The 26,377-nt window shown below is 39.2% G+C and overlaps 2 protein-coding genes and 1 long non-coding RNA gene across 8 annotated transcripts in view; 1 reads left to right on the top strand and 2 right to left on the bottom strand.

Moving 5' to 3' along the window:
* Positions 1 to 9,335, bottom strand: part of LOC148977001 (uncharacterized) — a 39,044-nt gene extending 29,709 nt beyond the window's left edge. The window contains exon 1 of the long non-coding RNA XR_016145724.1: positions 9,241 to 9,335. This is a non-coding gene — a long non-coding RNA (uncharacterized LOC148977001). The remainder of the gene's footprint in view (positions 1 to 9,240) is intronic.
* A 725-nt stretch (positions 9,336 to 10,060) lies between these two features.
* Positions 10,061 to 16,594, top strand: cops7a (COP9 constitutive photomorphogenic homolog subunit 7A). Its single transcript, XM_039679402.2, has 8 exons — positions 10,061 to 10,213; positions 11,093 to 11,215; positions 12,489 to 12,564; positions 12,824 to 12,912; positions 13,816 to 14,018; positions 14,093 to 14,198; positions 15,333 to 15,502; positions 16,291 to 16,594. The coding sequence occupies exons 2-8, from the start codon at positions 11,093 to 11,095 to the stop codon at positions 16,328 to 16,330; spliced, it is 807 nt and encodes a 268-aa protein (XP_039535336.1). The 5' UTR covers positions 10,061 to 10,213; the 3' UTR covers positions 16,331 to 16,594.
* Positions 16,595 to 17,321: 727 nt separating this feature from the next.
* On the bottom strand, positions 17,322 to 26,299 carry pianp (PILR alpha associated neural protein). Of its 6 annotated transcripts, none has more exons than XM_039679392.2 (6): positions 25,956 to 26,299; positions 25,542 to 25,594; positions 24,968 to 25,323; positions 23,341 to 23,419; positions 21,101 to 21,220; positions 17,322 to 19,884 (listed from the first exon to the last, which is right to left on the bottom strand). In XM_039679392.2, the coding sequence occupies exons 2-6, from the start codon at positions 25,550 to 25,552 to the stop codon at positions 19,863 to 19,865; spliced, it is 588 nt and encodes a 195-aa protein (XP_039535326.2). In that variant the 5' UTR covers positions 25,553 to 25,594; positions 25,956 to 26,299; the 3' UTR covers positions 17,322 to 19,862. The 6 variants fall into 6 exon arrangements, with proteins under 6 accessions (XP_039535326.2, XP_039535333.2, XP_039535325.2 ...); XM_039679399.2 differs by having other exon boundaries at positions 24,968 to 25,237; XM_039679391.2 differs by lacking the exon at positions 25,956 to 26,299 and adding an exon at positions 25,801 to 25,928 and having other exon boundaries at positions 24,968 to 25,382.
* Between the last annotated feature and the right edge of the window lie 78 nt (positions 26,300 to 26,377).

Genomic DNA, 26,377 nt, shown 5'->3' with positions numbered 1-26,377 from the left:
CAGAGCTGAGATATCGAAACTCAAAATTTCGACCCGAAAAAAAACGACAGTGTTACCCCTTACGTTTTTTTCAGTTTTCGGGCGAAAAATCAAGTTTCTCCAATCTTCTCAAAACTCTGGATTATGATAGAGGGCCGCGAGACTTTGACCTGAGCGCAAAAATGGAGGCTCTAGACCCTTCCAGAGCTGAGATATCGAAACTCAAAATTTCGACCCGAAAAAAAAACGACAGTGTTACCCCTTACGTTTTTTTCAGTTTTTGGGCGAAAAATCAAGTTTCTCCAATCTTCTCAAAACTCTGGATTATGATAGAGGGCCGCGAGACTTTGACCTGAGCGCAAAAATGGAGGCTCTAGACCCTTCCAGAGCTGAGATATCGAAACTCAAAATTTCGACCCGAAAAAAAAACCGACAGTGTTACCCCTTACGTTTTTTTCAGTTTTCGGGCGAAAAATCAAGTTTCTCCAATCTTCTCAAAACTCTGGATTATGATAGAGGGCCGCGAGACTTTGACCTGAGCGCAAAAATGGAGGCTCTAGACCCTTCCAGAGCTGAGATATCGAAACTCAAAATTTCGACCCGAAAAAAAAACGACAGTGTTACCCCTTACGTTTTTTTCAGTTTTCGGGCGAAAAATCAAGTTTCTCCAATCTTCTCAAAACTCTGGATTATGATAGAGGGCCGCGAGACTTTGACCTGAGCGCAAAAATGGAGGCTCTAGACCCTTCCAGAGCTGAGATATCGAAACTCAAAATTTCGACCCGAAAAAAAAAACGACAGTGTTACCCCTTACGTTTTTTTCAGTTTTCGGGCGAAAAATCAAGTTTCTCCAATCTTCTCAAAACTCTGGATTATGATGGAGGGCCGCGAGACTTTGACCTGAACGCAAAAATGGAGGCTCTAGACCCTTCCAGAGCTGAGATATCTAAACTCAAAATTTTTAACCCGAAAAAACACGACAGTGTTACCCCTTACGTTTTTTTCAGTTTTCGGGCGAAAAATCAAGTTTCTCCAATCTTCTCAAAACTCTGGATTATGATAGAGGGCCGCGAGACTTTGACCCGAGCGCAAAAATGGAGGCTCTAGACCCTTCCAGAGCTGAGATATCGAAACTCAAAATTTCGACCCGAAAAAAAACGACAGTGTTACCCCTTACAATTTTTTCAGTTTTCGGGCGAAAAATCAAGTTTCTCCAATCTTCTCAAAACTCTGGATTATGATGGAGGGCCGCGAGACTTTGACCTGAACGCAAAAATGGAGGCTCTAGACCCTTCCAGAGCTGAGATATCTAAACTCAAAATTTCGACCCGAAAAAACACGACAGTGTTACCCCTTACGTTTTTTTCAGTTTTCGGGCGAAAAATCAAGTTTCTACAATCTTCTCAAAACTCTGGATTATGATAGAGGGCCGCGAGACTTTGACCTGAGCGCAAAAATGGAGGCTCTAGACCCTTCCAGAGCTGAGATATCGAAACTAAAAATTTCGACCCGAAAAAAAAACGACAGTGTTACCCCTTACGTTTTTTTCAGTTTTCGGGCGAAAAATCAAGTTTCTCCAATCTTCTCAAAACTCTATATTATGATAGAGGGCCATGAGACTTAAACCTGAGTGCAAAAATGGAGGCTCTAGACCCTTCCAGAGCTGAGATATCGAAACTCAAAATTTCGACCCGAAAAAAAAAATGACAGTGGTACCCCTTTCGGTTTTTTTTTCGGGCGAAAAATTAAGTTTCTCCAATCTTCTCAAAACTCTGTATTCTAATAGAGGGCCATGAGACTTAAACCTGAGTGCAAAAATGGAGGCTCTAGACCCTTCCAGAGCCAAGATATCGAAACTCAAAATTTCGACCCGAAAAAAAAACGACAGTGGTACGCCTTTCGTTATTTTTTTTCGGGCGAAAAATAAAGTTTCTCCAATCTTCTCAAAACTCTGGATTCTAATAGAGGGCCATGAGACTTAAACCTGAGTGCAAAAATGGAGGCTCTAGACCCTTTCAGAGCTGAGATATCGAAACTCAAAATTTCGACCCGAAAAAAGAACGACAGTGTTACCCCTTACGTTTTTTTCAGTTTTTGGGCGAAAAATCAAGTTTCTCCAATCTTCTCAAAACTCTGGATTATGATAGAGGGCCGCGAGACTTTGACCTGAGCGCAAAAATGGAGGCTCTAGACCCTTCCAGAGCTGAGATATCGAAACTCAAAATTTCGACCCGAAAAAAAAAACGACAGTGTTACCCCTTACGTTTTTTTCAGTTTTCGGGCGAAAAATCAAGTTTCTCCAATCTTCTCAAAACTCTATATTATGATAGAGGGCCATGAGACTTAAACCTGAGTGCAAAAATGGAGGCTCTAGACCCTTCCAGAGCTGAGATATCGAAACTCAAAATTTCGACCCGAAAAAAAAAATGACAGTGGTACCCCTTTCGTTTTTTTTTTCAGGCGAAAAATTAAGTTTCTCCAATCTTCTCAAAACTCTGGATTCTAATAGAGGGCCATGAGACTTAAACCTGAGTGCAAAAATGGAGGCTCTAGACCCTTCCAGAGCTGAGATATCGAAACTCAAAATTTCGACCCGAAAAAAAAACGACAGTGGTACGCCTTTCGTTTTTTTTTTCGGGCGAAAAATAAAGTTTCTCCAATCTTCTCAAAACTCTGGATTCTAATAGAGGGCCATGAGACTTAAACCTGAGTGCAAAAATGGAGGCTCTAGACCCTTCCAGAGCTGAGATATCGAAACTCAAAATTTCGACCCGAAAAAAGAACCACAGTGTTACCCCTTACGTTTTTTTCAGTTTTTGGGCGAAAAATCAAGTTTCTCCAATCTTCTCAAAACTCTGGATTATGATAGAGGGCCGCGAGACTTTGACCTGAGCGCAAAAATGGAGGCTCTAGACCCTTCCAGAGCTGAGATATCGAAACTCAAAATTTCGACCCGAAAAAAAAAACGACAGTGTTACCCCTTACGTTTTTTTCAGTTTTCGGGCGGAAAATCAAGTTTCTCCAATCTTCTCAAAACTCTTGATTATGATAGAGGGCCGCGAGACTTTGACCTGAGCGCAAAAATGGAGGCTCTAGACCCTTCCAGAGCTGAGATATCGAAACTCAAAATTTCGACCCGAAAAAAAAACGACAGTGTTACCCCTTACGTTTTTTTCAGTTTTCGGGCGAAAAATCAAGTTTCTCCAATCCTCTCAAAACTCTGGATTATGATAGAGGGCCGCGAGACTTTGACCTGAGCGCAAAAATGGAGGCTCTAGACCCTTCCAGAGCTGAGATATCGAAACTCAAAATTTCGACCCGAAAAAAAAAACGACAGTGTTACCCTTTACGTTTTTTTCAGTTTTCGGGCGAAAAATCAAGTTTCTACAATCTTCTCAAAACTCTGGATTATGATAGAGGGCCGCGAGACTTTGACCTGAGCGCAAAAATGGAGGCTCTAGACCCTTCCAGAGCTGAGATATCGAAACTCAAAATTTCGACCCGAAAAAAAAAACGACAGTGTTACCCCTTACGTTTTTTTCAGTTTTCGGGCGAAAAATCAAGTTTCTCCAATCTTCTCAAAACTCTGGATTATGATAGAGGGCCGCGAGACTTTGACCTGAGCGCAAAAATGGAGGCTCTAGACCCTTCCAGAGCTGAGATATCGAAACTCAAAATTTTGTCATGAAAAAAAAACGACAGTGGTACCCCTTTCGTTTTTTTTTTCGGGCGAAAAATTAAGTTTCTCCAATCTTCTCAAAACTCTGGATTATGATAGAGGGCCGCGAGACTTTGACCTGAGCGCAAAAATGGAGGCTCTAGACCCTTCCAGAGCTGAGATATCGAAACTCAAAATTTCGACCCGAAAAAAAAACGACAGTGTTACCCCTTACGTTTTTTTCAATTTTCGGGCGAAATATCAAGTTTCTCCAATCTTCTCAAAACTCTAGATTATGATAGAGGGCCGCGAGACTTTGACCTGAGCGCAAAAATGGAGGCTCTAGACCCTTCCAGAGCTGAGATATCGAAACTCAAAATTTCGACCCGAAAAAAAACGACAGTGTTACCCCTTACGTTTTTTTCAGTTTTCGGGCGAAAAATCAAGTTTCTCCAATCTTCTCAAAACTCTGGATTATGATAGAGGGACGCGAGACTTTGACCTGAACGCAAAAATGGAGGCTCTAGACCCTTCCAGAGCTGAGATATCGAAACTCAAAATTTCGACCCGAAAAAAAAAAACGACAGTGTTACCCCTTACGTTTTTTTCAGTTTTCGGGCGAAAAATCAAGTTTCTCCAATCTTCTCAAAACTCTGGATTATGATAGAGGGCCGCGAGACTTTGACCTGAGCGCAAAAATGGAGGCTCTAGACCCTTCCAGAGCTGAGATATCGAAACTCAAAATTTCGACCCGAAAAAAAAACGACAGTGTTACCCCTTACGTTTTTTTCAGTTTTCGGGCGAAAAATCAAGTTTCTCCAATCTTCTCAAAACTCTGGATTATGATAGAGGGCCGCGAGACTTTGACCTGAGCGCAAAAATGGAGGCTCTAGACCCTTCCAGAGCTGAGATATCGAAACTCAAAATTTCGACCCGAAAAAAAAACGACAGTGTTACCCCTTACGTTTTTTTCAGTTTTCGGGCGAAAAATCAAGTTTCTCCAATCTTCTCAAAACTCTGGATTATGATAGAGGGCCGCGAGACTTTGACCTGAGCGCAAAAATGGAGGCTCTAGACCCTTCCAGAGCTGAGATATCGAAACTCAAAATTTCGACCCGAAAAAAAAAACGACAGTGTTACCCTTTACGTTTTTTTCAGTTTTCGGGCGAAAAATCAAGTTTCTACAATCTTCTCAAAACTCTGGATTATGATAGAGGGCCGCGAGACTTTGACCTGAGCGCAAAAATGGAGGCTCTAGACCCTTCCAGAGCTGAGATATCGAAACTCAAAATTTCGACCCGAAAAAAAAAACGACAGTTGTTACGTTTTTTTCAGTTTTCGGGCGAAAAATCAAGTTTCTCCAATCTTCTCAAAACTCTAGATTATGATAGAGGGCCGTGAGACTTTGACCTGAGCGCAAAAATGGAGGCTCTAGACCCTTCCAGAGCTGAGATATCGAAACTCAAAATTTCGACCCGAAAAAAAACGACAGTGTTACCCCTTACGTTTTTTTCAGTTTTCGGGTGAAAAATCAAGTTTCTCCAATCTTCTCAAAACTCTGGATTATGATAGAGGGCCGCGAGACTTTGACCTGAACGCAAAAATGGAGGCTCTAGACCCTTCCAGAGCTGAGATATCGAAACTCAAAATTTCGACCCGAAAAAAAAAAACGACAGTGTTACCCCTTACGTTTTTTTCAGTTTTTGGGTGAAAAATCAAGTTTCTCCAATCTTCTCAAAACTGTGGATTATGATAGAGGGCCGCGAGACTTTGACCTGAGCGCAAAAATGGAGGCTCTAGACCCATCCAGAGCTGAGATATCGAAACTCAAAATTAAAACCCGAAAAAAAAAACGACAGTGTTACCCCTTACGTTTTTTTCAGTTTTCGGGCGAAAAATCAAGTTTCTCCAATCTTCTCAAAACTCTGGATTATGATAGAGGGCCGCGAGACTTTGACCTGAGCGCAAAAATGGAGGCTCTAGACCCTTCCAGAGCTGAGATATCGAAACTCAAAATTTCGACCCGAAAAAAAACGACAGTGTTACCCCTTACGTTTTTTTCAGTTTTCGGGCGAAAAATCAAGTTTCTCCAATCTTCTCAAAACTCTGGATTATGATAGAGGGCCGCGAGACTTTGACCTGAGCGCAAAAATGGAGGCTCTAGACCCTTCCAGAGCTGAGATATCGAAACTCAAAATTTCGACCCGAAAAAAAAAATGACAGTGGTACCCCTTTCGGTTTTTTTTTTCGGGCGAAAAATTAAGTTTCTCCAATCTTCTCAAAACTCTGGATTCTAATAGAGGGCCATGAGACTTAAACCTGAGTGCAAAAATGGAGGCTCTAGACCCTTCCAGAGCTGAGATATCGAAACTCAAAATTTCGACCCGAAAAAAAAAACGACAGTGGTACGCCTTTCGTTTTTTTTTTTCGGGCGAAAAATAAAGTTTCTCCAATCTTCTCAAAACTCTGGATTCTAATAGAGGGCCATGAGACTTAAACCTGAGTGCAAAAATGGAGGCTCTAGACCCTTCCAGAGCTGAGATATCGAAACTCAAAATTTCGACCCGAAAAAAAAAACGACAGTGTTACCCCTTACGTTTTTTTCAGTTTTTGGGCGAAAAATCAAGTTTCTCCAATCTTCTCAAAACTCTGGATTATGATAGAGGGCCGCGAGACTTTGACCTGAGCGCAAAAATGGAGGCTCTAGACCCTTCCAGAGCTGAGATATCGAAACTCAAAATTTCGACCCGAAAAAAAAACGACACTGTTACCCCTTACGTTTTTTTCAGTTTTCGGGCGAAAAATCAAGTTTCTCCAATCTTCTCAAAACTCTGGATTATGATAGAGGGCCGCGAGACTTTGACCTGAGCGCAAAAATGGAGGCTCTAGACCCTTCCAGAGCTGAGATATCGAAACTTTAAAATTTCGACCCGAAAAATAAAACGACAGTGTTACCCCTTACGGTTTTTTCAGTTTTCGGGCGAAAAATCAAGTTTCTCCAATCCTCTCAAAACTCTGGATTATGATAGAGGGCCGCGAGACTTTGACCTGAGCGCAAAAATGGAGGCTCTAGACCCTTCCAGAGCTGAGATATCGAAACTCAAAATTTCGTCACGAAAAAAAACGACAGTGGTACCCCTTTCGGTTTTTTTTTTCGGGCGAAAAATTAAGTTTCTCCAATCTTCTCAAAACTCTGGATTATGATAGAGGGCCGCGAGACTTTGACCTGAGCGCAAAAATGGAGGCTCTAGACCCTTCCAGAGCTGAGATATCGAAACTCAAAATTTCGACCCGAAAAAAAAAAACGACAGTGGTACCCCTTTCGTTTTTTTTTTTTCAGGCGAAAAATGAAGTTTCTCCAATCCTCTCAAAACTCTGGATTCTGATAGAGGGCCATGAGACTTAAACCTGAGTGCAAAAATGGAGGCTCTAGACCAGTGTCTCTAAAACTTTTTCAGCCCAAGGACCACTTTATCTTCCATTTTTTTTCTGAGGACCACCTAACAAAATCCCACTCTAACACGCCCCCAAAAACAAACAAATGTAAGGATAAGCTAAATTTAAGTTTAAATTTAACTCCTAACTGAGCTTTGACTGATATAGGCTTTTCATTTTTCTGTCAGTGAAGAAAGTAAACATAGGGTCAACTGATATAGGTTGATTTTGCCTATGAATAATTTTTTTTCAGACGCGTTTATTTACTGAAAGCTAAAGCTTGGTAATTAAGTTTATCAAATGTATTCACAATATGTATAGGCTACACATTTATTATTGTTTGTATGCCTAATACAGGGCTTTATAATCAAAGAGGTCCTAAATTTGAGGTTGGTAGGGGCTTCACATTTTTTAGTTATCTGATATTTGCATTTTCAAGACGTTTGAAGACCTAAAAAAAGGATATGAAATTGCTTTAAAACCATGTCAGTGGGCAGTAGATTATTTGTCAAAGGAGAGGAGAGCCTCACCTCTCATCTCACTCTTTCTTTTTTCCTCAGTCTCTTCATCACTTTCTCTTCCCCTCTGAAGACTTCGCTTTGTACTAAAGGCTACAATTTGTATTATATTCTCAATATGTATACATTCATTATTACTCATGTGCCTAAAATGATGAAAACGGCTTTGTTAATGTTTCTTGTCCCCTCACAACAATGACAGTAAACTAATTATTACATTACACGTTACTATTTTTTATACTAATTTTCAGTTCAAAATGGCTATTAGTTTGCCTGATTATTTTTTGTCATTCGTTTAACATTTATGACCTAAAAAATTATGTCAAATATGAAATGTTAAGTTTAGCTACCTGTAATAAATTATTACATATCGCGGGCTTTCGCGCTAATTGCGGAGCAGGCATGCTAGTCAAGTGATCAGCCGCACACATTACAAACTAGTGTTGTCAAAAAACTCGGTACTTCGGTACCAAGTCGGTACTAAAAAAAAAAAATGTTACGGTACCAGCTTTTCTAGGTACCGAGTAGCTACCAGGTTAATCCAGTTCTGTTCTAGACGCGATGTCTGAAACGTGCACAGTTGCGTCCTCTTCATAACGCTGATATGGCTCTCTCTCTCTGAATCCACTTGTTGAAACGAAAGGAGGAAAGAGCCACATATGGAAATATTTTGGATTAGGCTAATGTTACGTTGCCATAAGAGGCCGATTACATGCAAATTCGCAATTTCAAATATAGGCGTGATTCAAGCGCGCTCCTAATAAAAACTCGTTGGCGTTGCATAGCAACGACAGACGCCGCGTGAGAGCAAGCGCTTTGGAAAGAATAAGCACGCGCAAAAATATAATTAAAAAACACGCGCGACATGTGAACGGCCTCTAAAGTGCTTTCGGGGTAGTTTTACGAGTACATGAGCACAGTAGTATCCACCCGACACCAGAGTACTATGGTATTATCATTTAATGTCAATGCCAGTTCTAGGCGTATTCTTGCCTTTATAACTCAGCAGGTTTAAAAAGCCTTTTTAAAATTAAATATGAATGCAGTTTTAGATTAATAAAAGGACAGTCAAGTCAAATAAAACATGTTTTATGGTAATGCTACAAAGATACCATTCATAAACATTACTTAGTTATCAACACATTGAGTGAACAATATATTTTTACAACATTAATTAATGTTTGAAAATGTTATTTATTACAAACACCTGATTGTTCATGTTTGTTCACTTAATTCATTGTGCATTAAATAAATAATGGATTAAAACTTTACAAACAACTTTAAAAATGTGTTAGTGTATACTATTGTTTATTTTAGGTCATTTTATCTAATCTTTTTCTAAAGTGTTTATAATACAAATGTACAGTTTCCATACTTGTAACCGTGATAAACACTTAAATATATGTAAATTTAAACTAAGCTTTGGTACCGAAATTGGTACCGAGAACCGTGAATTTTAACTGGTATCGGTACCGAATACTGAAATTTTGGTACCGTGACAACACTATTACAAACTACTAATAAAGTGATAAGAGCAGCTTACAACAGGTAACATCTCATTCTCATACAGCTCATTCGTATTAGGCTATGTTAAACAGTGTTTATACTAAAACCGCAAGTGTGTTTTGTGCATTTTTTTTTCGCAGTTACCTTCGTCTTCTAGTCTTCTCTTCTCGATAGTTCTTCCTGTTTTTAAATGTTAACGAGAATGTGTCCAATTTGGGCATGGGCGTGGTAGCTTCTGACGTCACACGTGGATGGGTCCGGGTTGGATCTCCACCGCCGTGACATCTACACGTTTTCAAAAGTGGACCAACGTGATTATTTCACGTCTTGTCGTGATACTGGGTTGAAGATATGTTGTTTTGGCCACTTTATTTGATATAATCACAACAATTTAACGTAAGCAAGAATGGGATTTGAACTCAGTTCTTCTTGATTAAAGCCCTACGCTTTATCAATTGAGCCACTGAGTTTATAGTTCAAAAGTGTATTGAATGGGTGTTTATTGAAAAATAAATATAGAAATATAATTTGACACAAGAGGGCAGTATAGCCCTATTTATGGTTTTGAGTTTAAACTAAACCGTGACAGCTACACGTTTTCCATACTAAAGTGCATAGACATATAAGTTTCACTTTTGAGGGGGTTAAACGTGACTCTGCGTTATGTAAAATCCATTTTCATGACTGAATTCCGGGGGACTGGAGCATCACGCAAGTCATTTGGCCTTAAGTTATAATCGACATATACTTTTATCTGCAGGAGGTGTCCTATATATCCCTCCTTTTGCAGCCAATTTGCGTCCACATTTTTTGCAAATTGGATATCGATCCTAAAGGACTGTGAGTAAATATATAGGCTTGTTTGAGATTAGCAAAATCTGCGCAGAACCGATCACCGGTGATCAGCGCGAGACGCATGTTGAATATTTTCACCTCGTGACCACACCACACGGTGGCGATGTGTGTCGGCTCACCTTCGTAATCGCTCTGTGGTCACCGCCCTCCCTTCTACCTCTCCGCCAATCAGAGGGCACGTTTTTATGTCGTATCACGCTTGCTAACGGAAGTAGCAGTGGCACCACAGTTGACGCAAACAACCTCAGTCTTTATAAATAAGGTAACTATATCGCTTTGTTGGCACATTTCAGCACGCGAAATGAGGTCGCACATTAATATTATACATTTGAGCATGCTTGGTAAGGTTTCCAACGCTGCGTGCTTATGTACGAAATTAGTTTAACAACGGCAAGGCCTAGTAGCTGGTGTTGTGTTGATGTTATTTCATACCGGGTGCTCAACATTGAGCACGAGCTGACTGGTGTATTCTGTTTATGAGTATTAAACTACACAGAATGCGTTTGGACCCCATTTAACAAAGTATATCTACGGTTAGATAATGTTTTCATTTGCTGAAACCTATTGACTTTGTGGATGAACACTAGTCACACTTTTGTTCACTATTGATTTGTTCACAAATGATAATGAAAACAATGCATGTACTATTGCAACAAGTGTTGCAATAGTACTTACATGCATTGTTTTCATTATCATTTGTGATCTCCTAAATAAGCGTATTGTGTCAGGTACATTTAAACGCATCGGTTTTTTTTTTTGGCTGTCTCAGAGCTGTTATCCCTTAGTGCACTTGGCAGCCTTGCTTTAATCATCATGAAAGTGGATCATGCATAACTTCACTCTGATAATGTAGTTAATTTTACCGTGAGCCACCTGTCTTATTAAATATCTGCATCAAAGTGTCATCGAAAGCATATTGCTGTGGATCAACAGCCATTTAACAAGCCCGATGAAACAGGTTTATTGTGCATGAGTTATTGAGGCTTGCTGGTGCAGATTTAATAAGAACAACTTTTGCAGTTAAGAAGTCTTAACACAGTTCTCTTTGTTTATGAAATGCAAACTCTCTTTAGCTTTTAATACGACCTCATTCTTTGAGATGCTGGGCTCTGGGTTGTTTAAACTCTTTCTGTCCCGTCAGATGGAGGTGGATCAGCTGCTGTCTCTCTCAGGTCCAGCTCTGGCTCAGGCCATCAGCTCTCTACTGGAAACCCCAGGCCTCTATGTTTTCTCAGACATACTAGAACTGCCCAACGTCCGTGAGGTGAGAAATATATTTCAGTCAGCCTTGATAACTTTATATGAATTCTGTGTCTAACCTGATTATTCTAAATGGCACTGCTTGTGTGTCATCTTTAATGTCATGGTGATTAATCTTCTGCTCAAGTGTTTTCTTTCTTTTTTTGCATAATTCAAATTAGATTAGTGTATTATGATCTGGAAAACCTTAGTCACAGTGATTTTGCCAAGTACGACATGTTCTTGATCCTAAGAACATTATTGTCCGAAAACATATTCTCAACCTGATCCCAACCCCTAAACCTAACCCTACCCATATCTTATCCCTAAAATCTGATAGGTGAATAACACTGATGTTAAAGCACCAAACCCTTGTTGTAAGCCTAAACTTGACATAAACTGTTGAATCTGATTGGTTGATTGGAATGTTGATCCAGGAACATGTACTTAGTAAAATCATGTTCACCAGAAAACCTCACAGTGCATTTGATTATTGATCACATTTTTTGTGGTTTGAAATTTGATTCACATTTAATCAATCAAGTCAGGTTGGAATTCCAAGTTTTCCCCATGCATAACACATATTTCATATGCATTTAAAACGCATTTAATACGCTACTGTTTAAATTGGTTGGTATGATTTTTGAATATTTTTGAATAGTCTTTTGTGCTCACAGGTGCATTTATTTTATAGTAAAATCATGAAATATTTTTTTCATTTAATATAAATTTTATATTTATACATGTATTTTAAAATGTATTTTATTCCTGTGATAAACTGATTTTTTAGCATCATTACTGTCTTCAAACTCACATGGTCCTTCAGAAATCATTCTAATTTACTGCTCAAGAAACATTTATTATTATCATCACTGCTGAAATCTGTTGTGCTGCTTAATATTTTTTGTGGAAACTATGATACCTTTTTTCAGGATTCTTTGATGAATCAAAATCAAAACAGCATTTATTTGAAACAATATTAATCTTTAATATACTAATATTTACTGTCACTTTTAATCAATTTAATTGTTGAATAAAAGGAGTACTTTTGTTAACATTTTTAACTTTAAGACACAATAAAAACTGGCAAGTCAACAGATGTCATCATTATTGCATTACAGGTCATGCCAGAATCTCTGCCACATATTGCTCAGAGATCCCAGAATACCCATGTAATGCACTGCCATTTATTTCCCACAGAGCTGAACTAAAGTGCTTATCTGCTTGTGCTAAACACAAAATACTTCAACACTTTGTCATATCAATCATTGTCTGTACTTCACTTTCCCTCTCTCCAGCTGGAGACGGGTCCCCATGCTCCAGTGTACCAGCTTCTCAATCTTTTTGCGTATGGAACCTACTGCGACTATAAAGGTAACCATGACAACAAATGATCTGACCAGATATTGGCCCCCCGAGGCAGTGCGTTTATTCCCTGCTCTGACTCAAAATGAGACTGTATATGCTGCCCTTTGCCTTGCTAAATAAGTTAACTCCTGTGAGATGGAAGCGTGAGTCTCTGGCCTATGTTCTGTTACAGATTTTATCAGGGCTTTAATGTAATCAGTTATTTCCCTCCTGGCTGTACGCTTGGTTATAATGTATGTTAATTTAATGTATGTCTGCCATTTAGAGAGGGCAGCCTCGCTTCCTGAACTCACACCTGCCCAGAAGAACAAACTCCGTCACCTGTCAATCATCAGCCTGGCCTCCAATCTAAAGGTAGTGATTCATTTATTAAACAAACCGTGAAATCACTATTGACAATTTATGCAGTATTCATTTTAAATGATTTATCTGTGTAGATCTTTATTTTTTAGAAACATTAATGTGCCTTTGTAATCTTCAAAATAACTTCCCTCCCTCTTTCAACGCCATCTTTTCTCTGATGATGTGTTCACCGATGTGAGGGTGGAACAACCTGTCACTCACATGAGATCACAGCAATAGGAAACCACAACCTTCCAACTGTCCACTCAATTCCTGATAGACAAAATCAAGTCCCGCCCTACGGTTTTTTTGCAGTTCGAAAGGCATTTCACTTAGTCTGCATTCACACTGTGAGCTTTAGTGAGTTTTACTGGTTTGTTAAATCTTTGAAGTGACTCCCATAAGCACAGGACTGTTACGAATGTTGCTCTAGAGTGACGTAAAAGTCACACGAATTCTGATATGACTGTTCAGGCTGAGGTCTCATTGCAAAACATCTGACCTGTATCGGATTTAGGACCGCATGTGGATTGGCACAAATTGGGATTGAAAAGATCAGATGTGGTTTGTGCTGTTCAAAGTCATGATAAAACAGATTTGAGTCACATATGAGTAAAGACAAATTGTATTTGGGCCACATAGTCTGAGTGTAGCCTTATATACATCACAGTAGGAAAGAAAAGGCTATCGCAACATCTGTTTCACGCCGACTTTAACACTGTTTTTAATGAGCTCTGTTATGAACGGAACACAGATGTAAACTGTGTGGGCTATTAGTGTTGTCATTGGCTCGCATGATTGACGAAACCAGTGTTTTCTTTTCAAGCCTCTATAATAATACCAAGGCAAAATGAAAAGTTTTAACTAACCCCAAACAAAGCAAACAAACCTCTTTGTGCTGTTGTCTCCTGATAGTGTCTGCCGTATTCACTGCTGCTCCAGCAGTTAGAGCTGAAGAATGTGCGTGAGCTGGAAGACCTGCTGATCGAGGCTGTGTACAGTGACATTATCCACGGGAAGCTGGACCAGAGGAACCAGCAGGTCGAGGTAGATTGCAGCATAGGTCGAGACCTGGGCCCCAACGAATTACCCAACATTGCCAACACACTGCAGGAGTGGTAAGTGTTTGTGTCAGTATGGAGTGTGATGTAAAAAAGGAAATGGTGTTGAGTATTCTGTCTGTCTTGCTCAGGTGTGCAGGCTGTGAAGCAGTTCTGTGTGGCATTGAGGAGCAGGTGTCAAGAGCCAATCAGTACAGAGAAAGCCAGCTCAAGGTCAAAGTTCAAGTGGAAACAGAGGTTTGTGTGTGAATCTTTACCCACCCTGAGAGACATGTACAGTAGTGGCCAAAAGTTATGTCTGGCTTAGGAAAATGCACATACTTTATTCAAATAGTATTCAAATTTGTTAAACATTTTGTAATCGTATTACGTAGTTGTTCTTGGAGTCAGTTTTATTTGTAAAAATGCAATGAAACGTCTAATTGTGCGGACATAATTTTTGTCCAGGTTGTCGAACAAAGAAATAATGCGCACATGCAAAAACAAGAGAAAATCAACACAATTTTAATAACTGATTATGTTATGTATGTATATAATGTTTGCTTTTTTCCTGTGAGCTTATTGTTTTTATGCAATTTTTTTTTTGTGGGGGGGGGCAGCCTTGGTGAGCAGAAGAGGCTTCATTTAAAAACATAAAAAATCTTACTGATCTAAAACTTTTGACTGGTAGTGTATATAAATATAAACTTTAAATAAATAGTACAATGCCAAATAATGCCAAACTACTAGGTAACAACTATGAAATACATTCTTTTGAGGCTTTTTTCTTCATTATGATTTCAGGACAGTTGCATCACCCTGACATTTCTTTCTTAAAGCTTCCCCAAAAATATCAAAATGAATGTCATATCAGGAATCAAAAACATGTTCATCATAGAAGAGGTTGCTTCAAGTTATTGTGTGTATGATTGCCATTTTTACTGTATTTTGAACAAATTTATATTTATTAATGATTAAAAAGCTCATTTAGGAAGGCTGTTTTATGTGCTCACATGTTTGAGAAGTAAAATTAAACAGTTTATTAAGTCTAAATTCAGAATACTAAAAAAACTATTACTGTCGCTGAAGTATATAATATTCGATCAGTTTATACATTTTTACCAAGCATTGGATGAATATGCAAAATAACCATATTTATTGGTTACTGTAGTAATAATGTAGCATAATATAGTTTGAAGTGTTGTGACCTAATAATAGTAGGCAGTATAGGGTATATGCAGTGCACTTTGCACTAGTAAGCTGATATACCATGTATATCTGCATATGATATAACAGCCTCTTTTTCTTGTATCTTAAAAAAGCTCATTTTTATTTTTCTTATTTGACAACTTGAGGATTCAGTGACAATTTTCTTCTCACCTCTTTAATTAGGTATCAAACCTACAGAAAACCCTCAAGGCAAGTTCTGCTTCGCCATCATCTGGCCCCGCCCCTGCTGGAGCCGCATCCAATCAGGATGCAGACCAGCCGGCTGAGCCAAGAGACCCTGCCTCCTCTCAGGAACCACGGCAACCAGGGAAAAAGAGTTCAAAGGTCAAAGGGTAAGTCAATTCTATTTTAGGGTTTAGTGCTTCAAAATTCCCTTCAATTGATCTTAGTCTCTATAAATAACTCTATAATGTACCATAACTCTATAAAACATCACAGTGATTTATATTAAAGGAGCCTATGATTAAAACTACTGACCTCAAATAAATCAATGCAAGTTCATATTTACTAATGGCATTTTTAAGCACACAGAATATGATTTATAAATGTTTCAGTGAGCTTATGTACCGCTTCCTGCCTTTAGTTAAGTGTGATGTATAAGAAATCACCCACAGGCTTATAGTCCTAATTAAGCCCCGATGAGTTTAAAATTGTCTCTGTCCTGGTTTAGAAATCTCATGTCAGGATGTGCTCTGGAAAGAGAGCGGGGCTTTTGATCACCACGGCTTTTTCTTTGTCACTAAAGAATTTCATTTAAGAAGAGGTATAATTTATTCAGGGCCGGTCTGACAGAGATTACTCCGAGTCCAAGGTTTTAAAGGCGTCTCAGTGGAGACTCGTCATTAACATTTCAGGACTATTCCTTGTCCGTGTGTTGCTGCCAATTTTCAAATAATCGTTTTGTGATTATTAAAATATGAGGTAAATAGAGTAAAGGAATGTCTTGGGTTCTATGTAAATTAAGATCAAATGTGGCATAATGTTGATTGCCTAAATGTGTACTTTAAATTGGGCCAGACAATTAATATTCACCACTATTTGTAGCCACAAGGAAAATCATAAAGTGTCATTATAATGGCAAATCCTCACTTGAGCAGTTCTTTCTTTTTGTATGTTTCAGGCTTCGTGGGAGCGGAAAGATTTGGTCAAAGTCTAATTGATCTCAATCGTCAGTAACCCACACACATATTGTTGACCGCTTGCTTGTATAGACAGATAAACCAACCGATGGCCACTTCTCAGTCACAGACCATCATCATAGTCTAACACAGATACAATTTTTACATAACGCCGGGTGCGTGTTCATACGCGTGCTGTAAATGTAATTTCATTTGGTTCATATTCCTTTGCGTGTTTGTTTTTGTTCGTTATTAAATCTGGATGTAAATTGATGAAGCAAATGAATAAATTATATCCATCTGTCACCCTGTGTAGTCTCTGGCTTTCATGTTTCCTTTTCTCTAATGTTAAGTGCAGCTAAATGTTTCGTCTCAATGGGGGCATGTCTGTTAAGAGGTCATGACATTAATTAGCCACACTTTAATGCCGGAGCACTGAAATAACATCCTGGTTTCCTCTCTCTTTCGGCACATACACTCTTCCCACTAGTGTGTTATGTGAAATGCCATTTATCCAGCCATAAAGGCTGACTAAAGCAATGTTTCTTTCTCTGTCCTGCATAATGGTCTGTAATGGTAGCGATTAACTTGTACTAGCCACTTAGAAATGAGGAGAACAATAAAAAGCGGAGAGTGATGATCTACTTTTACATTAACCCCTGCCTCCTCTCTCTTTTGTGTCTGTAAAAATCCATCCACCTCAAAATCTATGATCCTTTTTTTAAGCACACATCTTCTCTCTTTCTCTCTCTATAAATAGTGGTGTTAATTTCAGTCAGCGTGACTGAAGTTCAGTGTTTCTCAGTCTCTCAGCTCTGAGCAGATGGGAGCTGTGAACTCTTGCAGCTTACATACAGTGTGTGTGTGTTTGAAGCGAACGTGTGAAGTGTGTTTGTGTCCTGGTGTTTTGTTGCTGTGCAGTGGCTAATGAATCCTCCCGGTGTCCCTTTGGCCTGACTCTGCTGTGCGTGATTGTATCAGTGAGTCACTGTCATAGAGGCAGTCCTTTCAAAAACCATGCCAAAGAAACACATTTTAAAACACCAGAGATGGCTTTTTATTGACTTCACTGTACAATGAACCACATATTTAAGGCAGTGCTACATAAATGATGTGACACCTCTAAACATATCTCACATAGTGTAGCTTCTTGTGCATGATGTGAAAAATTGAGAATTTAATCTGCTGTGCCCATAAACTATAATGGCACAGTTTCTTATTCTCTCCCTTTAGCCATTTAGTGTTTCTCATGAGTTACATGGCTTTTTGAGAGGAGGTGATTATGATTTTCTTGAAAAATACAGTGTAAAGTTGAAATACAGATTTCTTTTCTGGTTTAAAGTCAATATGTATCAATATAAATCAAAACTGACCATGTTTTGTTCTTCATCATATAGTGAACAATTCATCAGTGCATATTCTAAAGAAAAAAAACTGTCTTTAAATCATGAATAAAAAGTAAAAACCTGCTCTTCATCTGAAACGACTTTCCTTGTGCGATGACATCACTTAGACCGCACAGGCTATAGAGAGCTACAGTCCGGTTCCAGAAGTAAAAATACCATTCAGTGTCTCCATTGGGGAACTGATTATTAACGATAACTTATAAACCATTAGAAAGGCCTAATGTAAGCTATGAGGTTATTAATCGATGGTATATGCTTCTGTTAGAGCCTTTTTTTAATAATCATGTTGAACATCTGAATGCATGAAAAGCTACATTACCCATGATGCTGTACAGAAAATTTCACCAATCAGTCGCAACAAGTAAATCACCCCAAAGGAAAAATTTAGCGGCCGCCCACTCATATTAAACACTGCGATTGATGTAGCCAGTCTACTCAAACTGACTTACTTGTCAGTAATTACTCGCCCTCATGTTGTTCCAACCCCGTAAGACCTTCGTTCATCTTCAAAACACAAATTAAGATATTTTTGATTAGACTGACAGAATTGTTTGGGTGAACTAACCCTTTAAATATTTGTATGCATAATATATGAATGAACTTAAAATATATCGTTTCAATATATATTATTCAACATCTTTAAATCAATCTCCATTGTTTTTAGTTCAATTATGTCATTGGCAATGCTTCAGGGGACTGTAGTTCTTACCCTGATTAAAGCTATTAAGAACGCTGTCTCGTACCAATTCATTGTCTTTTTGTTTCAAAAAAGTTTCAAATTTTCACTTTTTTGCTTCAAATCAAAGTTTGTAATGTTATAATTCAGCATATAGCTGGTTGTTTTGGTTCATGGCTTATAAATCTTACACAGACAAATCCCTATTGGAAAAATGACTGGTAAAAATACCTCGGTAATCAAGGCCGCTGAAAAAGTGGGCGGACACAGATACACTCTATTGGATAATGTTAAAGATTTACCAGATAGCTATTCACACATAGCTTTACCAATTTGTCTGGCTCCCTTCTGGAACAAAAAGCCAATATCCTCTTTCATACATCAAATATGTCAAAATACAGAAGCAAAGTAGCAATTCACACAGACTACGGAACAGATTTTAAAAGATTTCAACAGTCTGAAAACCTGGTTCACAAATATAAATGAATCCCCCAAGCTGTCTCGCTAGCCATGGGTTGATAGCGTAGCGAGACAAACAAACAAACTTCTGTTTTTCAACTGCTTTTCAAACTAAATATGCCATGGAAGCACCAAGCTTGTTTTTCACTTTGTCTTCATACATATCCTTAATTGTGCTTTACATAAACTCAACACGAATATATCGAACACATCAGTAATTTTGGTGTGTGCTAGCCTTCTGCTAACCGAAAAGACTCTTTTATTTCCTACGTCTCAAACGCCCCCGAGAAGAGATATATGGCCATGATTTAGAAGTATAACAACACACTTGGAATAGAATGACTCAAGTTTCACGAACACCTCAACAGACGCTGAGCCAGAATTACGAAAACGTTCGTCAGATAATTCGAGTAAATTATAAGGTAACACTGCAGTGGTGTTTCCAGATATCTGTTTTTATCAGCTGACGTCACTGAAGTCGCTGTTGCCATGAGACAGAGCCATATGAAACAAAACACTATGAACAGATGATGTAACTTATATTTAACTCTTCAAAATAACTGCAGTCATTCATTAAGCCCAAATAAATGCTACACAAAGTGCGATAAAGGCAGCGGTAGGCAGCTGTAACCTTTGTATGCATGAGAGATCGGCCACTGCAAGCGTGACACGCCGGTTACTAAATTAATGACTACATACATCACAGCTTATTCCAAGATCAGAAGCTAACGATTGTTTTCATGGTAGAGGACATAGCATTCCCGGAGCCCTTGTGAATGGCTGCGTTGAGCTAATGAATATATGATACTGTACGAACGGCACTGGAAGAAAGAGGTACAGCCAGAAACGAAGAGCCGTTGGACCACAAAACCGCATAGTCTCCATCAGAGTGTCCAAAAAGATGGATTCATCCACCTATCCACATGTGTCAATCTGCATTTTATGTACATTCGGATGGTTTGCCCATGTGTTCGCACCAAAGTCTGTGTCATGCCCACGGGATTTGATTACCATGCTCAGAACTGTCGGCTCTTCAAAGATTGACCACTGGTATCCTGCAGCGAAGGGTAAAGAGATGAAGAAAGACACGGCAAATGAAATTAATAAGGGTCTCACTCTATTATCGAGAGTGAGATTAATTCTGAAATGCACAGAGCAGCAGGAAGGGGTCTGATTTCATGGATGGCACGCTCTCTTTCTCTCTCTGCATCGCTCCTGTTAAAATATTCACAACGACTGAAGAAAACATCCACAACAATGCCTAACTGGGTGTTTTGTATTGCAAGCCATTACCACTGATCTAACAACACACTTATTTAGCTTCATTTTCACACAATCAGCCCTGATGATAAGCATACAGGGTTCGTGCATTTTTTTAAATAAAATAGATACTAATTTACTTAATTGAACATTTATTTATATTTAACAATATATGTGGGAACTAAAATATAGTAGAAATCAACTTCACATAATTAGACCTGTTTTCCACTTTCACCAAAGGAGTTTATGGAACAAATATAAATGTAATCTTAATATTAACTTTTTTATTTGTTTTCAACAAAATATGCATAAGGTACAGTAAAAGTTCAAATGGACCACTTATGTTTTCCGCTAACAGTTTTTCACTAAATTAGTTCATGAAATAAATAATACAATTATAAATCTAATACTATTGATATAATTTAATCTTAATAATTTATTTTATGTCACAATATAAGACGTAATACACAACATTCTACCTATGTACATACACATTTATCATAATCCTTGACCGTTTCTGTACTATTTAGAACGCTTTTTAAAAACTTACCCTCAGTTTCACAGATAAGCCTTAAGCTAGTCCCATGTTTGAGCTGTTTTAACTGAAAGCAACTTGCTGACATATTTTAAAATATGTCAGTGTCATTGTTTTGTCTCAAGATTCACACCAGTAATGATTTTTTCTAAGACATGTTTGTAAAAGCTCCTTAAATGTCCTAATTGAATTTGGCTTAATCTAAACTCTGTCCGTGAAACCAGGGTTTAGACATTTTGATAAGGATCCACATACACTATGACATCATTTTAAATGAACAACTCAGTCAAATTTAGTGTAGTCCCTACTTGTGTTCTTTGTTGGGAACATTTATTTATGTTGTTCCCTTTGACAGTCAGTGACTAGCTTACCAGTCTTGCTTAATCTGGCTTTTCCTCTTTCACACACACACAAAGTACCTAAACCAGTCTTGGCACCCTGACTGTCTCACAGGCTTATAGAAATACGTACGCTACCTCTCTCTGTCGGAGAAGGATGGAGTGCTGTGCAGTGTCTGCCTGCTGTCCTCCTGAGCTATGGAACGAGGGATGGCGAGGGAGAGAGGTGGGGGACGCTGGGAGAGACTGCGGTCGTAACTGAGAGAGAGAGAGAGAGAGAGAGAGATTAGGACGACAGACAGCGAAATATTCAAAAACGCTGGAAAAAAGTGAGAAAGAGGTGCGAAATGAGGGATAAAAGAATATAAAGGAATAGAAAGCAAACACTTCAGTGATACTGACAGGAAGTTCATTCACTCACTGGCTTAATTTAATAGACTGCCTTCAGCGGGAAATTAAAGCATGCGAATGAATGTGTGTGTGTGAGAGAGAGAGAGACGCTGAAATATTCAGTTAAAATCATATTTGTCCAGCAACCACGAGGAAGACAAAGTGTCACAGACTCTGTGTGACGTCCCATGTAATATTAACACCCCACACGGACACGCACTTATCTGCAGTGACTCAGGAGTAGTTCACTCCACCTCTGCTCTTGTGCTCTGACGGGATGACGGGTGGAGGGCTGGGGGATGTTAAACGAGCGCGAGGCGTCTGTCAAGGCAAGTGTGCGGCATACAGAGATTAATTACGGAGATGTAGCTTGTGTATGCAATAAAATCGCCCTCGGCTCACTCAGATGAACGCCGGTCTGAGCTTCTACGTGAGTGGCGGCTTCACGTTTACATAAACCTATCGGGAGTTTGCGATATGTGAACTTTTTATTGATCCTACAAACAAGCACTCAAACAGTCCCATAATGTCTGATTTGTAGTACCTGCACGGCTGAACCATTGCTTTACTGCAGCGTAAAACTTAGGCAATGGAAAGTAGGGTTAGGCGGAAGCAACCTGATAAGAAAACGTAACAATTTTTTGGGTGATTCGTACAGAATTTTTTTTTTCTTTAATGTAAGCACGAAGGTCAACCCCCAAAAGCGGATTAAACCCCTAATTTCCGCTTTAGGGGGTTGACCTTCATGCTTGCTTACATAAAAAAAAACTATTCTGTACGAATCACATCGTACAAAGAATACGAAATCGCCACCTCGTAAAATTGTACAGCCTACCTAGTTATTTTTAAAGTCACCATGAAATCAATAGGCCCATAGGCTATGCTCAGACATAAATTTGCAAACAATAATCCAATCAATTGACCCTTCGCGGGCAGTTTGGATGGACAAAATCAAGTCCTGCCTTACATTTTTTCTTGTTTGAGAAGCCATTTCGCTTCCAGTGTTTCCAGTTCTCTTAGGTGTACAAAAAACAGTCTATTGCTGCTTGATATGTTTTATTACATCATTTTTTTTTATTTATCATTGTATGCCTATATCATGTAGCGTCTGTGTACAGTGAACCGCACAGCTTTTCAAAGTAGCAACATTAGCATTCACAGACATTCAAAACATGCCTGCACACTAGAAAGTTCTCTAGTGTACAATGTCTGAACTGTTTCTCTCCAGAAGTTATAAGCAATAAAAATGTTGTGCGGTTAGAAAAAAAAGTTTGTACGTGTATAATGCTGTTTGACAAAATTTATGTTGCACAATAGACACATATACTAGCGTATGCAAAAAACAAAAGTTTACTGTGTGCCTATGCAGACCTTACTCCGAAAACGTATTCAAATTAGCCACCAATTTGTCAAAATGTAAAATAGTTACGAATTGCCATGCAAGTGAGTTGGCTGAAGGTTTTGACACGTTTCAATGGAACTGAATTCAGCAAAGGGAATATTCTAGCATAAAAGAAGGCAGGTAGTAATAAATCACACTCATAACCTGTCACCCTGTGTTTATAGTTACTCTCAGGATGATTTGGGCCATTGCTTAGCTCTCTATATCATTTTAACGATCATCTATGCGATTGAATGCTACCGTACGAGTAAGTTCAAATGCATTCCTGTGCCTGATGTCCCCCAACGCTCCCGGCTACATTTCTAATTAAAGCAGCACAATAAAACACTGTAAGGTGTCCTCACTGTTAGTGTCTGCAGAGTTAGAATATCCATAAATGACATTTTTAACAGTTCTGCATGCAGGGAAGTCTTACTGAACAGCAAAACCCTTGACTGAAAGTTTGTGGAAATCTGTTGTGTGAACCCATTATGACACACTGACTTTTCATTCACAATCTCTCACTCACACACACACACACAGTGCAGCAAGCTGTCTCAGGGGATGGATGACAGAACTGTGCAAGCAGAGTGTTGAAACGTCTCACCAGAGTTTAGCAGAGATGATGACCGCAGTGAGAATCAGCAGAGATGAAATTGTCACCGTCACATAAAACTGGGGGTCCACTAAAGAAAGAAATGGCACAGGAAAAGAATAATCAAACGGAGTGAGCAGTACTACAGAAGAATTGGCTCTTTTTCAATTCGAGTGGTATTCAATTAAATTGGACCCATGTGATGCTAAATTATACATTGAATTGGAATGAATGGAAGAGGACATGCTGAATTGCAATACAAAGAAATTCAACACAGACACAAAATGAGCTGGAGAAATAGGGTTCACATGGAAGGGGACATGTTCCCTCCAATGTTCATGGAAGATATGGAAGGAGAAATTTTCCTTTCAATGTTCAAAGTCGTGGCCAACAAATGTGGATTTTAGTGACCGATCCCTAAACATTTACATTTGGTCCCACAAAATCATATATATATATATATTATGTGCCATTTTGGAGACTTGGGGATAAAGTTCCCTTCCATAATGGTTCATTTAAAACAAATAAATACAATTTAATTATTCGCTAGAGCACCTACTGAGATCAGGGGAGTGAGGTTTACTTGCCTCCGTTACACATACTTTATACATGTTATTTAATAAATAAATATATTTCATATAGTATATTTATATATATAAATGATGTGTATAAATACATAGATAAATTAAATATTAAATAAAATACAAAAATCTATTTATGGAAATTCTTTAGACCTTATTCACAGCAGCGCCATCTTACTGTTATCCAATGCGTTTTTCTGGGTTGGGTTGTTCTGCTGACAAAACACAGCAAAAATATCTTTCCAAGAAATTATAGTAGACAAAAAAACTCCAGGCAAATATGAGTTGTGGAAAATAATAAGTGATCTAGGAGCTTTGTACAGCTTTTTACAGTGGATGCCATTAAAAACACGGTAAGTATATCCCTCACAGCCTCGCTTTCATAGCTGATGACACTCCTCTGAATAAGGTCTATTGAATTTCAAGCATCAAATATTCACATCATCTAAACTAAAAGGGAAACCTTGTGGGTATGGTGTCGTCAACTCATGAAGTACATCTAATAGCAGTTGTATGAATATTATTCCTTAAGTTCTAATTTGAATTACAGTTAACAATACACTCCTCAAAGACTAAAGCGTGGTGATTGCAAGGACAAGATCATGGCTTCATAAACTAATATAAAATATACCAAAGCTTACCAATAAATCGCTTTTAAAAAAACATTGGCCAAATGCATAAAAGTCAATTCTGTTTCCTAGTCTACCTCAACTCAAATTAAAGAATTACACCAGAATTTCAAAAGTCATTAAATTTCAAATGTCCCACAACGCTATAAAAAAGTAATAAAAAGAAATAGAGATGTAAAGAAAGACGTTTGAGTGGAATCAACAAGAAGCCGTTTTCAGGGGAGGTATGTGGGGGCGAAAAGAGTGGGCAGAGTGCCATAATCAGGTAAAATTGTATTGATTGGATTTATGCCTGCCTTCTGCACAATGGGAGAGAGAAATCTAAGCTCTCCTCAAGCGCAGATTTGCGACTTTGAGGAACCAGCATGAGCCCAGATCCCTGTTGGCGATGCAGCTCTCAGATAAAGAACTAATTTCACGGATACCCACCTTCCTTGGTGTCCGACTCCTCTGTCTCTATCTTCTCCCTCTCTCCAGAAGTTGGGCGCTGCGTCTGATTGGTGGCCGCACTCCGATGATGCGTCCAGTCCTGAGACGGGGTCACCCTCAGACTCTCCGTCTCCAGGCTGGACAGGACGTGATGGGTTTCGTCCTCCAGGGGCTGCGTGGGACCCCAGTCCACCGCCCAGAGCTGAGTGGTGCTGGCCTGTGCGGTGACTGGCATCTGCATTTCACCCAACTCCTCCCACTTTCTGTCAGCTGTGTCACCGGTGGCAGTGCAAAAAATTACAGTGACCAGCAGGAAGCTCCAAAGGGGAAAGAATCCAATGTGGGGATAGATGGAGCTAGGGGGAAGGAGAGACAAAGCAACGAAAAGACGGAAGGAGGGATTGAAAAGGAAAGGCTAGAGAGATTGGAAAAAAACACATAACTGAGAGGCGTGAACCGTGCACAGATGGAAAGAGACATAAAGCAGAAGCTGATGCAACCCAACGGGCTCCAGGAAACTAATTGGTCACCTCTGAGAGCACAGTGCAACCAAAACAGTCTGTTCTGCGCTTACCATCGCTCCATCGCTTCTGCCTGTTCACTGGCTCCTCGCTGCTCCGATCATCTCTGAAATGAGAATGACAAAAAGAGGGGAGAGCTGGAAGGGAGAGGTTTCAGTCTTGAGTCTTGACACTGACTAAAAGACCATAAACAGATGGCTGTAGGCAACACAAATAAAACGGCACAGATCATTAAGAACCAAACCACCAGATCACACACCGTAGCACAAGATCAACAGAAAAAAACACTCTCACAAACGAGTGCGAACACACCTGTGGATGCGTTCCCAACGTTAAGCCTCATCCCGAGGCATCAAACAAAACTCAACATCTGTATCCAGATTTACGGCACACTCTGACTTCCAGGCAACACATCTAAAAACATGCAGATTCTCACTCTCAAGACAGATATGGACTCACATGCCTACCTCATGCCACTGAAGAAGGGAGTGGGAGAGAGGCTTAGCGCCTGGAAGTGGGGAAAAGCATTGGTTGCCGTAGCGACAGAGACATGTAGAATTTGTGCGAGTGAGAAATAGAGTGCGGAAGAGGGAGGGAGAGAGAGAGAGAGAGAGAGCTACAGGAGGGAGGGAGGAAGAGAGGATTGGAGGAAAGATTTAAATACTAATTATTACGCATCTTAACTGGTTCAAATTAAATAGGCAGTGAGAAGAAAATAGATGAATTTTGAAGGCGAAAATAGCCGGACGGAATACAAGTCTCATTAATATTCCGAGGACCAGTTGAAGTAAATAAAAAGTATTCAGAAAGGACAAATCCAAAGAGGCAGCGGCAGGAAAATCAATTTACATTAAGGTAGCATTGGACAGGAGCTCTACATGATGTACAA

The sequence above is a fragment of the Pimephales promelas genome, chromosome 12 (assembly GCF_988280905.1).
Source record: "Pimephales promelas chromosome 12, fPimPro1.hap1.1, whole genome shotgun sequence".
Classification (NCBI taxonomy): Eukaryota; Metazoa; Chordata; class Actinopteri; order Cypriniformes; family Leuciscidae; genus Pimephales; species Pimephales promelas.
This window is presented reverse-complemented; position numbering and strand designations above follow the sequence as displayed.